The following is a 12,414-nucleotide window of genomic DNA, read 5'->3' as shown; positions in this document are numbered from 1 at the left end:
TCCTGCCTCAAGTGGAGGAGTTTAAGTATCTGGGGATCTTGTTCACGAATGAGGGAAGAAGGGAGCAGGAGATCGACAGGCGGATTGGTGCAGCGTCTGCCATGAAGTGGGCGCTGTACAGGTCCGTCGTGGTGAAAAGGGAGCTGAGTCAAAAAGCGATGCTCTCGATTTACCGGTCGATCTACGTTCCCACCTTCATCTATGGTCATAAGCTTTGGATAAGCGGAAGAAAATGGATGGATGGGTTAACATCTGTTAAAACAAAAACACACCAGTGGGCCGCCTCAATGCCCCGACCACAGGGCTTAGCAAGTTTTCTGGGGTAAACCCTGTATATATATATGTATATATATAATATGACTTAAAAGAAACTTTACTTCCTGATTTAATTCGTTGAAATTGAGCCCCTGTCTCTTTAAAAACTCTTACTCTTCCTGAAGATCTGCCTTCAGGAGTTCATCACAATATTGCTCCTTTATTGACCCTTTAACAATGTTTTTTCCTGTGTTTCACTGAGAACTAGCTCTTTTAATGAGCTCAGCAGACTACCAGTTGTTTGCTAATTGCTGCTGGCTAGTCTGAAGGAGCTGAGTGGGGGAGTCATGGCGAAAGCCTGCTCTGTGAGGCAGAAGCTCTGAAGCTTGGAAAATAAAGCTACAAGGAGGAGCTGTGCTTCAAAGGCAGAGCTAGGTCTACCCAGCCATTTTGCACAGCTGAATGGTTGCCATGGAGATAAAAGGATTTCTCAAACCTGCATAAAAGAATCAAAGCAACACTCCAGGTGTGATTTTGATGAGAGAATAACATTACAAGATGATGCACAGCTCAAAAATCAATTTTGCAAGATACTCTTTAAATACTTTGAGATTAATGAACTGTTGTTTTGTGGCTTTACATAACTTCCATTAAAGATTAAGGAAGTAACTTATGTAAAAAAAATGTTTTTTACACATTTGTTAAAATTATCACCATGTTGTGGCATTTCACTGTGACATGTTATGCATGTAACTACTGCTCCATGAATAAGAGAGTCAAGGTACAACATAGAGTACAGGACATACTTTTATCGCAGAGCAGCCATCAGACCTGAAGTATTGCTGTGAAACTGTCAATGCAGCAGAAAGAGCAGTGAGTCACAGAAGGGATTGTCACATCCAGACAATAAAACAGAACAAAAGTCTGTGGTGAAGACCATCTGACTGCAGCACAGATATTAACCCAGGATGCCGCCACAAGAGTGGTTGAGCATTCTCTCACACCATGTGGTCAAGAGAGGCCTTTACTGTTGTGAGAGAAATAATCGACTCATGGAGTGAATGAGAGAGCTTCTAGCTATATTGGCAAAACACACAAACAGCAAGCACCTCAATTATTCAAATGTCTGGGTTGCTCCTGTTAAGTTGTAAGTAGAATACTGCGTATGTGTTAGATGTAAGGAAATGGGAGGCGGGGCTAGAGCTGTAGTTTTTTCATTCTGTTGTGTGAGGAGCGCGGGAGTGCATGTTAACTGTTAATGGCAACCATTAAAGTGTGGATGCTAACATCAGCAGTGTGATTATTGAATCAACACTGGTGGCAGAGGATGGTTGCTGCTGGAAATTACAAAGTTCCCCCACCGTTCGACGAGAAGACGCCTTACAAAAGTTGGAAAAATGAGATTGAAATCTGGAGACTTGTTACTGACTTAGACAAAAAGAAGTAGGCCCTAGCGGTTACCCTGTCGCTATCAGGAAGAGCAAGAGAAAGCGCATTGGAAATCGCTGCGGAACATCTCAACGACAATATAGGAATGAGCGTTCTTTTAAACAATAGCTGTTATATGCCAAAATAAATGGAAGCTGAACTCTATGGACATCAAAGCAGCTTTTTTGCAAGGGAAAGATTTTACACGGGATGTGTATCTTCGTTCACCTCAAGAGGCAGAGAGCGAAGAAATTGTATGGAAGCTAAATGTGTTTATGGTTTGGCAGATGCTTGCTTGTTCTGGTACAAGGTGAAAGGGTTAGGGTTGGATCAACTGTGTCAAAAGTTGATCCAACTGTCTTCTACTGGCAAGATGATTTCTGTAAGGTGACAGGAGTTCTTGCATGCCATGTAGATGACTTTGTATGTGGTGGTTCAGACATGCTTTCTTCAGCTATTATCCCCCAACTGAAAGCTGCTTTTCAAGTTGGACGAGAAGAACATAACAGCTTCCACTACATTGGAATGGAGGCTCATTCTCTGCAGGATGAAATCAGAGTACAACAGCGTGCATACATTAAAAACCTACAGCCCATTCCTATGGATCCCATCAGAGCACCACAGCGGGAGGCTCCATTAACAGACACTGAAGTGGACATGTTAAAATCCAAGATTGGACAGAGCAGACCTGACGTCATGTGTGACATATCCGTCTTGGCATCAAACACAAAACATGCTACAATTACAATTACACTGTGCAAACAAACTGATCAGAAAACTTCAATCTGAGGAAGTTACCCTCAGATTCCAATGCTTAGGAGACATCAAATACCACAAGCTAGTGGTGTTAAGCGATTCCTCAATGGGAATCCTCTCAGAGGGAGGGGACACAAGGAGGACATTTTGCCATGCTGATGAGAGAAGATGGAAAATTTTCACCCATATGCTGGCAACCCAGACGGATTAGGAGAGTGGTACGCACCATGTTAGCCAAGGAGACTTTGGCACTAGCAGATGGGATTGATAGTACTGTCTTTCTTACTACTCTCTATTCATTCACTCTCTGTTCATTATTAATAATCAGAATGGAAATTATCAAGCTAATTTTATTTATTATGCAATTAATTGATTTATTACTTATTGCGACAGTGTTGGGGAGCTGCTTCCTGTGTTTACATTTGGTTCTCGTGACCATAACTCATCTGACCAATAAACGGGCTGAATGCTTGTAGTGACTCATTCTTTGAGTTCTCTGCGGGAAAAGAAACCCAACAACCAGAAAAGTTATTCAGCAGCTGATTCAGGAGAAAATTGATCAACTATCGACATGTAAACAGAGAATGAAGCTATCAGCAGAAATCCTCAGACCGTCTGGAACATTTGTCCTCCTATTGTGTTAATCCTAGTGTTGGCATAATTGCTTTATGTATTATGCCAACACTATTACCATTCAGTGTTGGCATTTGAACATGAAATGTTACATTTAGTAAACACTACCAGGCTTTCCCTGTGAAATGTTTTTTTTCAATAGCTCTGTGTATTTTAGCAAATGTAAAATGTTAAGTGCAAACAAGCAGTCAGGGAATAATTCTTTGGCTGTAAATAGAAAGGTCTTTAGAATATTTTTCACATTAACTGGTTGCTGAGCAAAGTTGTCTTGTGTTGATCAGAAAACGTATTGGCAAAGGCTTTGAAGAGGCGCCTGGTTCAGGAAGTGGCTTTCAGAGGTTCCAGCACATTCTGCACCTCGCTTCATCAAGTGGACAATATGAAAAGATCTCTCAGGTAATAAACTCAATCAGCTTCACCAATGCTTTTTTTCTTTCTTTGCTCAATTTCTGCACAGATGACATTAAAGCAACTGTCCTCTTTTCTCCAGGGCCTCTACGATAACTATTTGTCAGTGAGAGTGAGGGACCCCAACCTGCAGAGTGTGTCCGAGGCTCTGGATTGGCTGATGTTCTCCGACAGGCTGAATCAAGTGATTCTGCATGGACAGAACTTCTCCTTGCTGAGATATCTGCCCTTCCTGTCTGTGATGTTTCACTTCCTGTTTGCCCACACGCATGTGCCCCGCATCAGCTATCCTCACAGCCACCAGGAGGTTACAGTCTTGTGCTTGAATATGACAAGTTTGATGAAAAAAAAAAGAGAGGTAAGTTTTGTGTTTGTAACAGAAACTCTGAAGCACTCCTGTTGGTGTCCTCTGCAGGCCACCACTCGCCTCCTCAGCAGCAGGAACGCTCTGTCCACCATGTTGGCCGACATCCCGGCAAGCATCAGATCCAGGATTGGCCAGCTCCACCTCACTTTAGATGTTCTGACGATGCTTCTTGACATCATCTGTCCAAAACTACGACCTGTACGTTAAATCATTTATTGTAACCCTACTTGAAGTTGAAAAAAAATATACCCATGTTAAAATGTTAGTAACTTTTTTCACCTTTTAATCTGGCATATATCCTGCACAGTTTAACCTAAAATGTTGCTGAGATTATTTTGGGTTTTTTCCAAACTCGAGTTTAAAGCATCAAGAACATCCCTGTCTGAAAGCTAAACATTATTCCAGAGGTATTTCAGAAAGTGTGTTCACATTTTTAGAATGCTGAAATGTTTCCATTCATCCATTGCCTTCCGCTTGTCTGAGATTGGTTCACAGGGGAACAGGTCCAGGAGGGAACCACAGACTTCCCTCAGGCATTCCCAACTGGACTTGCTCCTACACTACTGCATATAAACTGCATTTATTGTAATCAGGAGTGCTGCTAGGAATCTTGGGCCCCATGACAAAAAATGAAATTGGGCCCCTCCTGCGCACCTGCTGTTAGAGTTTCTTGAGTCTATCTGACCCATCAAAAGCGTCACAATTTTAAAGGCTTGCAACTGCCTTGTTTTCTTTGGTCCAATACTGATACTAGCACAATATTCATTGCAAGTGAAATTTACATGAAACGGTTCACATAAATTACAGCAAATAGGTTGCTTAAATTTTTAAAAAAATTAGTTTTAGTTTATTGAAATGTCTCTCCCCACCAGCAACAATCACAGGCAACGTGCAAAATATACATGAAGCAATCCAGACTTCTAAAAAATGCTCTGTAGTTGCATTTTGTTCAAGCTGCAGAATATAACTTAAATAAAAAAGTTTTTTAATATTTGTTAAAGCTGTCACCATGTCATGACATGGCAAACTGTTTCATAGTTTGCTATGAAACAGATATCAGTGAAAAGATCAATCTTTTCCACCTGCTCCCTGAGCTGCTACTGCTGTCCAAAGAAATGCACCGTTCTGACCAAAACCAACCAATCAGAACCAGGAGGACAGACTTAGCGCTGTCAATCAACCTCAGAAACTGTAGAGTACTCACTATTTAAATACAGAGACCAGAAGCCCAGAGGAAACTTCCGGATCAACATTGTTAGACTATTTTTCAGACTCCTGTTCTCCCAACCCAGAAATGGAATTAGATCAGAGAATACTTATGCCACTTTTCCACCGGCCAACCCGGCTCGGCTCGGCCCGGCCCGGCCCGGCCCGGCCCGGCTCTGTTTCAAAGTGACCACGTTTCCACCGCCCTTCTCGGCTCTGTAGCAGGGTACCGCCTCCTGGTGGCGGGGGGGTGTAGCGCCCCGCCTCCAGGCTCTGAGCTGTGCTTCGTTACATGCGAGTTGTTGTTTTTCTGATACAAAAAAAGAAGAGAGAGCTGAGCTAATTTTTTTATAGCCTGATTGCATTTTTCTGAGACGTCAAGAAAATGTGACAGTGGGAGGAATACTGCGATATGGTGAGGAGGAGCTGATCTCCGCCCTGCAGCGGGAGGAAAGCAGGTGGCTCAGACGGCTCAGGTAAGCTAACGATGATTTTTGTATTAAACTACGATAAAACTTGTAATAGTGCCGAATATACATGAGCTAATGTTAGTCAGGGTGTTGCAAATAATTAAAAAATGTCAGAATTAATTCATAATATATTCCAATGTGTTTTCATGTTGGCAAACTGCCACAGCAGACCATCGTGGTTCTTCCTGCAGCCTTTGGGTTGTAGGATCTCATCATGTCCGTCTTCCTGCCAGTCGGTGTTGACCTTCAGGATGTCCAGAGACCTCCACCTTTCTGGAGCAGCAATCACATGAGCTCAATATGCTGATCAAACATTTCTGATAAAAAAAAGTGTGTCTGATGTTCTTACAGAGTTGAAGTGCATTAACAGTCTGTTGTTTTTAACTTCTCAATACGTTTAATTATGATTCACCTGATGTCCAAGTTATACTGAGAACAAATAAATCTTTATTGCTTCTAATCTGACTGGTTCCTCTTCCATGATTTCACATTTTGAACTCTAAGAGTTAAAAGTTTAAACTCAGTCTTAATTATAATTAAGGTTACAGGTTTTGGACACATTTTCTCACTTTCTTAAATTGAAGATTTTGCAGGAAGACAGATAAACAGTGAGTGGATAGAATGATGATTATAAACTAGAAACTAACAAACATGATTTGTATTTTGGGTTCTTGTTAATAGCTGCCCTGATGATAATGTCAAAATGTTTGGTTTGCTGAATAATGTATTCAGTTTTGGATGGCTTCGTTGGTAATCTACAATGTTAAGTTCAATGAAATATTTATATAATGTAATGTTATTTTCACTCAGGCTAAAGCTCCTCACATTTTGGGAGGATTGTATTAGGAGCTTGTTATAAACTACAGTAAGTACAATAATGTGTGGAGTGAGCAGAAATAAAGAGACTTTGTTCACTGAGACACAACAACTTTAATTTTTCTTTTGTTTGTCTCAACTCTCCTTGTTGCTCTGCCATCTCTGCTGGTAGCTGCTTCCTGCTGAAGGATCCAGGTGTTCTGATGGTTCTCCATCATGTCAGCCAGTTTGCTCTCCTTCTGCTCCCTGGTAATCAGCTTATAGCACTTAAATGTAGATGAATAACAGTCACTAATGTGGACGTTACATACACATAAGGAATTATTTAAAACAGACATGTTGCTATATATATATATATATATATATATATATATATATAATGTACACATACAACACTTTTTTTTTTACCATCCAGCCCGAATTATAAATAACTGGAATAGTTCTGCAAATTAAAGACAAAATGTAATTACTTGTAAGTTTTAGACCTATGCAGACATACAGCCATGGATAAAATACCACTATCATTTCTTCATGTTTATTGTTCATTCTACAATTAATAATTCATAACAAATTGATTAAGAACTGATATCTAGCCATTTTACAATAGGATGTCATATGACATTTTTTATTATCTCRCAATGGGGGAAACTCAGATGCAACAGCAAAATGAGAAACAATTGAAGCTCGTAGATTCACACAAASATAAACAAATGATGGTAACATGCTGTACAATATTGAGTTATTTATTACTGTAATGTGCAACTGAGTGTCTTCAGAAAATGCGCATGTTGTGTTTGAGCAATAAAAATACAGCAGGCTTTGTGTTTTAAATGTCGTCCATGACTGTATGTATGCAACCTTAAATGTAGTAAMAACCAGACRGATATATCTACAAACTGCTCACCTGGCTGGACAGCAGCAGCGGCGTTAGCTGCGTCTGAGTCGGTGTTCACCGAGGGGCTCCGAAGCGGCTAACGAGGCTTTCCATTCTCTCCACTACGGTCAGAAAAGCGACTCATTCCTTACGCTCCATCGAGCTGCTGGCTGAATATTGAAATCCGAAGCAAAGAAAAAAGCCGGCATCTTTTAGTTCACGGCTTGTTTGTATCTTCCATCACTTCCGTGTTGCAGCGAGTTTCAAACGTTGCGCCTTCATTTTTCTTCTCTCTTCGCCTCGCTCTTCTGACCACGCCCTCRGCCAATCAGTGAACAGCAGCGAAGCTTGCGTCACCTACCAAACCCGGGCTGGCCCTGCTGACCCTGCTCTGAAGCAGGACCCAAAAAAGCAGCGCCAGCCCCGTTGAAAAGGCCGGTGGGAACACAAGGAAAGCGAGCCGAGCCGAACCGAGCCGGGCGGGCCGGTGGAAAAGGGGCATTAGTAACCTTGAAGAGGAGCACTTATTTTACATACTAAATCAACATTAGATTAGTTTTCTTTTGATCTCTTTCCTCTTTTTTTCTTTGGTTTATTTTGTTTGTATTTTCTTTTAATTCATGTAAATCACTATGAATGGCCTTGTTGCTGAAAATGTGCTATATAAATAAAATTACCATACCTCATTCACTTACTTCTAGATGGGCTAATGGAAGATTTTCTAAAGATTGTTTTGATTTCTGTGAGTAATAAACACGTAGTTTTTGTTGAGTAATTGTAAAGAAGTTATAGAGATGGGAAAAATCCCTAAAATGATGCTAACTAGATTGTCACTGGGCACAGTGTTGCTCACCTTTTACACTGGGACAGGGGTACGGAGTTCTGCTGATATGGTGGTTAGAGCTGCTGCTGACTGACTCATCTGTTAAGTGTGATAATAGATACAGGGACAAGTTAAATATATTAAAATGATGTTAAATTCTTTAATTCATTAAATGCTAGTGAAATGGAGGCAAATTGTAGTCTGTAGCTTAACTAACTATGCTAAATGGTTGATAATGTCAGTCTACTCACCTCTCTTGGAGAAAAACTGGGTCATAAATTGACACTTGTCTTTTCTCTCTTTTGAAAACCTGATTTTACTATTTTTCTAGGCAGCATATTAACTGCCACAGTTGCTCTTGTCTTCTACTGACTGCTGCTGAACACCGTCAAGTGTGCTAAGCTAGAACAAACCATTTCAGGCAGATACGCAGGGGGTTCAATGAAAATATAGATGAGTTTTGGTCTGGGAGGGGATATCATTTAATTTTTATTGATAAAGATATTTAAAAAACACTACATGATTCATTTTGTAATTGACAGGGCCTCCCATTTCTTTTCTATTTCTGTAAGAAACATGAAATAATTTTTTGTGGGAGGGTCCCCTATCGGTCAAGGGCCCTTGGAATTGTCCTAACTTTTCCCCCCTATATGGCGCCCCTGTTTGTAATACCACCTTTAAGGAGTGAGCATTGTTCTGCAAATTCCGAACTCAACCAATGTACGACTATTCCTGGCAACACCAAGCTGACAGGACGAGGGGAGGCAGAGGACCGGGGTCAGGGGTGGGCTTGTTGGGTCAGGTTTGGAAGCTGCCGATAACTGCTTACACTTCTAGTTTTATTTAGTTTTGATTTTCGGATTTTGAGTTCAGATTTTCAATTCTATTTAAATTTTTATTAGTTCTAGTAATTTGTTTCTTAGTTTAGTTGGTTTTTGAAAATTCTTTGTTTAGTTTTTACTAGTGTCAGTTATAGCTTTAGTGTTCATTTGCAAATGGGTTGCATACCAGGGGAGAGACTGAAAAAAAGTTCTAGATTTGTGGTACATAGAAGTTGAATGCAGACAATGCCCCAATCTTCTCAAAAAAAAAAAGTTTTTTAGTTTTGGTTGAATTGTGCAAGACATGGTCACATGTCTTGCACATGTCTTGGAAGAATGATTGATCATGTTTCAATTCAATACCACAAAAACCTGCCATTTCAATATGTTGATCCTTTTTTGCACTAAACACCTGCTCAATGTGCAGTATTTGCTACTTTTAGGTGAATCCTCAGCTTTTTAGCAGCAGAGAGAAGGAATTGATGCGGGAGCTGATCAACACCATGCTGGCTTACAACCTCTCATACAGGCAGGATCGCACACCTGAGGGGCAGTACACCTTCATGCTGGAGCCGTGAGTACACACACACCTAAACAAACCACCTGCTGCCCACCAGCCAGTGGGGAGGGAAACTTACTGAGCAGATGTGTGAGCTGTTGGGGTGTTGAAGGTCACTGCGGTAGTCCACACTGTGGTTTCTCTGCATAACAGCTTAGAGAATAATCCCTTTATTACCTGGAGTGTGTGTGCGTGCACACAAACACATGGACACACACACATCACAAGGGATTTAATGCCTTGTGGGGACAACTTTCCTGACACATATTATGTTGTGGGGACCCACTGTCTCCACAAGGGGAAATGCTGTTTTTGGGTTGGGGTTTAGGTTTAGGACTAAGGTGTGAGGGTTAAGTATGTAATGGTGAGGGCTAGGGTTGGGGTGTAGAAATGAATGGAAGTCAATGGAAAGTCCCCACAAAGATAGCCTGACAAACATGTGTGTGTGTGTGTGCGTGTGTGTGACCGTTGTTGTGTCAGAACAGGCTCGCAGACGGCAAAGCCTCATTACTGTTGTAGAGTGGGATTGACTAAGAATTGGGCTCAGATGACATATGGCGGAATTCAATGTTTCTGGAGCAGGAATGTGTTAGAACAGTGCTAGATTTGGAGGCTGTATTCATGTTTGGGACTTTTATTCAGTTCCACGTCGTGTTTCAACGATTCCCGAGCCTGTGTGAGGCTAACGGTTTGTCAGGCTGTGATTCTCCAGGCATGCTGCGGCTGGCTGAAGAGCAGCCGGGCGTCCAGGACGGCTCCTTCCTGCAGGCTCGCTGTGATGAGGTGCTGGTCACCAATGACTGGTGCTTGCCCCTGGTGTTGGCTCTGCTGCTGCTGCTCCTGATCTACACCTTCCTGTACCTGCCCTCACTGGCACACCACAACACCACCCTGTGACTGGTAGAGAAGGGCAGTTTGGAAATGAGTGGTTGACATCAAAGGCAGCCTAAATGTTTGGCACAAGTGGACATATGTCATTGGACTGCTCTGGTTTTGGATCTGGAGGGATCATCTTTAATATCCAATATCAATACAAGCCCACATTTTTATATTGGTGCATCCCTAAAGAAAATGTAAGTAAAGTTTGTTAGTTTGCGTTTGGGAAAACTTTAGAATTTGCTAATGTTATTTTCCAGGTCTAGATGAGTATGAACTGGAAGCTTTATTACGACTTATGTTTTTTTTCTTATTTTATGTGTTGTTCTGGCGGTGTGACATTCAGAATTATTGTCTTGAATGCCAAAGTAGGGGACGACTGTAGCTGTGTGGGTAGAGTAGTCATCTTGCAATCAGAAGGTTGTAGGTTTGAGTCCAGCTTCCTCCTACCTCATGTTGATGTGCCTTTGGGCAAGGCATTTAACCCCAAATTGCCTACCGATCTGTGTATCAGTGTATAAATGTGTGAGCGCTTGTGAGTGCGAATGGGTGAATGTGACTAGTGTAAAGCGCTTTGAGTTGTCAAAACTGATTGGAAAAGTGCTATATAAGAAGGATTCGGTGAATGCGCATATGAAACGAGGGGGTTCGGTACCTCAAAAAAGGTTAAGAACCACTGGAATAAAGGCACCAATGTTCACAAAGCAGACCTAATGTTCACCAATGCTTTGTGAACATTGGTGCCGTTAGTCTGGATGCCAAATAAGCAGTAAAATGACCCCCGTTTGTGTAATGATCTACCAGAGAACCTGACCCAGGTAGCACAATACGAGTGACACAACATTAAAACAATGTCAGGCAGAAACATTGAATCTACATTGAAGCCTGACATTGAAACAAAATTGAAAGTGGTCGGTGACTTGCATGTTTAATCAACATTAGGGTTTCAACCATAATTGACACTATATCAATGTTGATTCAACCATCAAATGAATGTGGATCTACATGCAGATTTGTGTTGAAAAATACTGGATTATGCATTGGCATTTTAGTCATTAGAATTCGACCACAAACCATTGATTCAATTACATCTTTTCAACATTAGTTAATTGGCTAGAATTGAATGATTGTTTGTTGGTTGATCCACCGTCAGTTGTTGACATTAACCAAAAATCAACTATTCTGACTATAATTCAACGTTCATACCATCGTGTGCTATCTGGAAAGGGCCACACAAAATGTTGTTTTTACAGAGTTTCTGCGTGGGAGTAAAAGGTAGTAAATTAAATTAGCTAAAATTAAGGCCAGTAAAAGGTAACAAAAGGTGGCATGTTTTTCATCACGCCTTAAAATATTCTGAATTTTCCATTGATGCTTATTTCTTGTGGAGAAGCGGATCCCTATTTTGTTGCACTCAGAGCTGAGGTTCTCTGGCGTCTGAACACCGCAGCAACTCAAGTAAGTTAAACAAGGGTGTGACTTTGAGTTGCAATTGATGGGGAACAGTCAGGGGGTGGGTAGGGATAGTGCACCCTAGAAGGCCTTTTTTGTGCAAAGAATGAGGTGAAAACCAAATGTGAATGCCAGGCTGTCTTACTCAAAAACTTAGGATATACAATCTGATGAGGCTTGTCAGATTAATAGTACTTATTGAAAATAAAAACCTTTTAGAATATATTAAACATACTAAGAGATATAAAGATGTAGAAACATTACGTCTTTCACTTGGTGATGGAATTACTAAAAATGAACTTTTTAGTCATATTCTAATTTATGAGATTGTTGTTCTGGCAGCTAAAGGAGGAACAGCTTATCCTGCTCTCTCTCGTCCTTACTGATAACTTTGCCTGTGAATTATTTGCCTGTGAATTATTTTTAAAGTCACAATTTTTATGGTTATATTTACATTATCGACATCATAACTGGATTACTTCAAACCTAAGGACCGGGAGATTTTCTCACTTTKATTTTTACCTCACTTTTCTTCACCTCCAAGTTGAACTASRGCAAAATGCYYCCSTCCRACCCCWRGGACATTAGCAGTATTCTASAAYGACKWCAGTTTTTAGAAACAAAGATTCAACGGCTGGAGGTGAACTTTGAGATCAACGCTACCTGTGGA

The 12,414-nt window shown here is 41.0% G+C and overlaps 1 protein-coding gene and 1 long non-coding RNA gene across 2 annotated transcripts in view; both read left to right on the top strand.

Annotated features, from left to right (window-relative positions):
• Window positions 1–3,328: 3,328 nt before the first annotated feature.
• The window catches only part of LOC103462877 (chromosome transmission fidelity protein 18 homolog), a 50,082-nt gene continuing 40,996 nt past the window's right edge, over window positions 3,329–12,414 (top strand). The window contains exons 1-4 of the mRNA XM_008405912.2: window positions 3,329–3,468; window positions 3,563–3,787; window positions 3,896–4,045; window positions 9,301–9,431. Of these exons, the coding sequence (XP_008404134.1) occupies window positions 3,641–3,787; window positions 3,896–4,045; window positions 9,301–9,431 (428 nt within the window). The 5' untranslated portion in view covers window positions 3,329–3,468; window positions 3,563–3,640. The remainder of the gene's footprint in view (window positions 3,469–3,562; window positions 3,788–3,895; window positions 4,046–9,300; window positions 9,432–12,414) is intronic.
• On the top strand, window positions 5,231–7,402 carry LOC108166502 (uncharacterized). Its single transcript, XR_001776859.1, has 2 exons — window positions 5,231–5,529; window positions 5,693–7,402. It is a non-coding gene; the product is annotated as an uncharacterized LOC108166502 (long non-coding RNA).

The sequence above is a fragment of the Poecilia reticulata genome, linkage group LG1 (genome assembly GCF_000633615.1).
Source record: "Poecilia reticulata strain Guanapo linkage group LG1, Guppy_female_1.0+MT, whole genome shotgun sequence".
NCBI classification, from domain to species: domain Eukaryota; kingdom Metazoa; phylum Chordata; class Actinopteri; order Cyprinodontiformes; family Poeciliidae; genus Poecilia; species Poecilia reticulata.
Note: the sequence above shows the minus strand (reverse complement) of the source record. Positions and strands in the feature narration are given on the sequence as shown.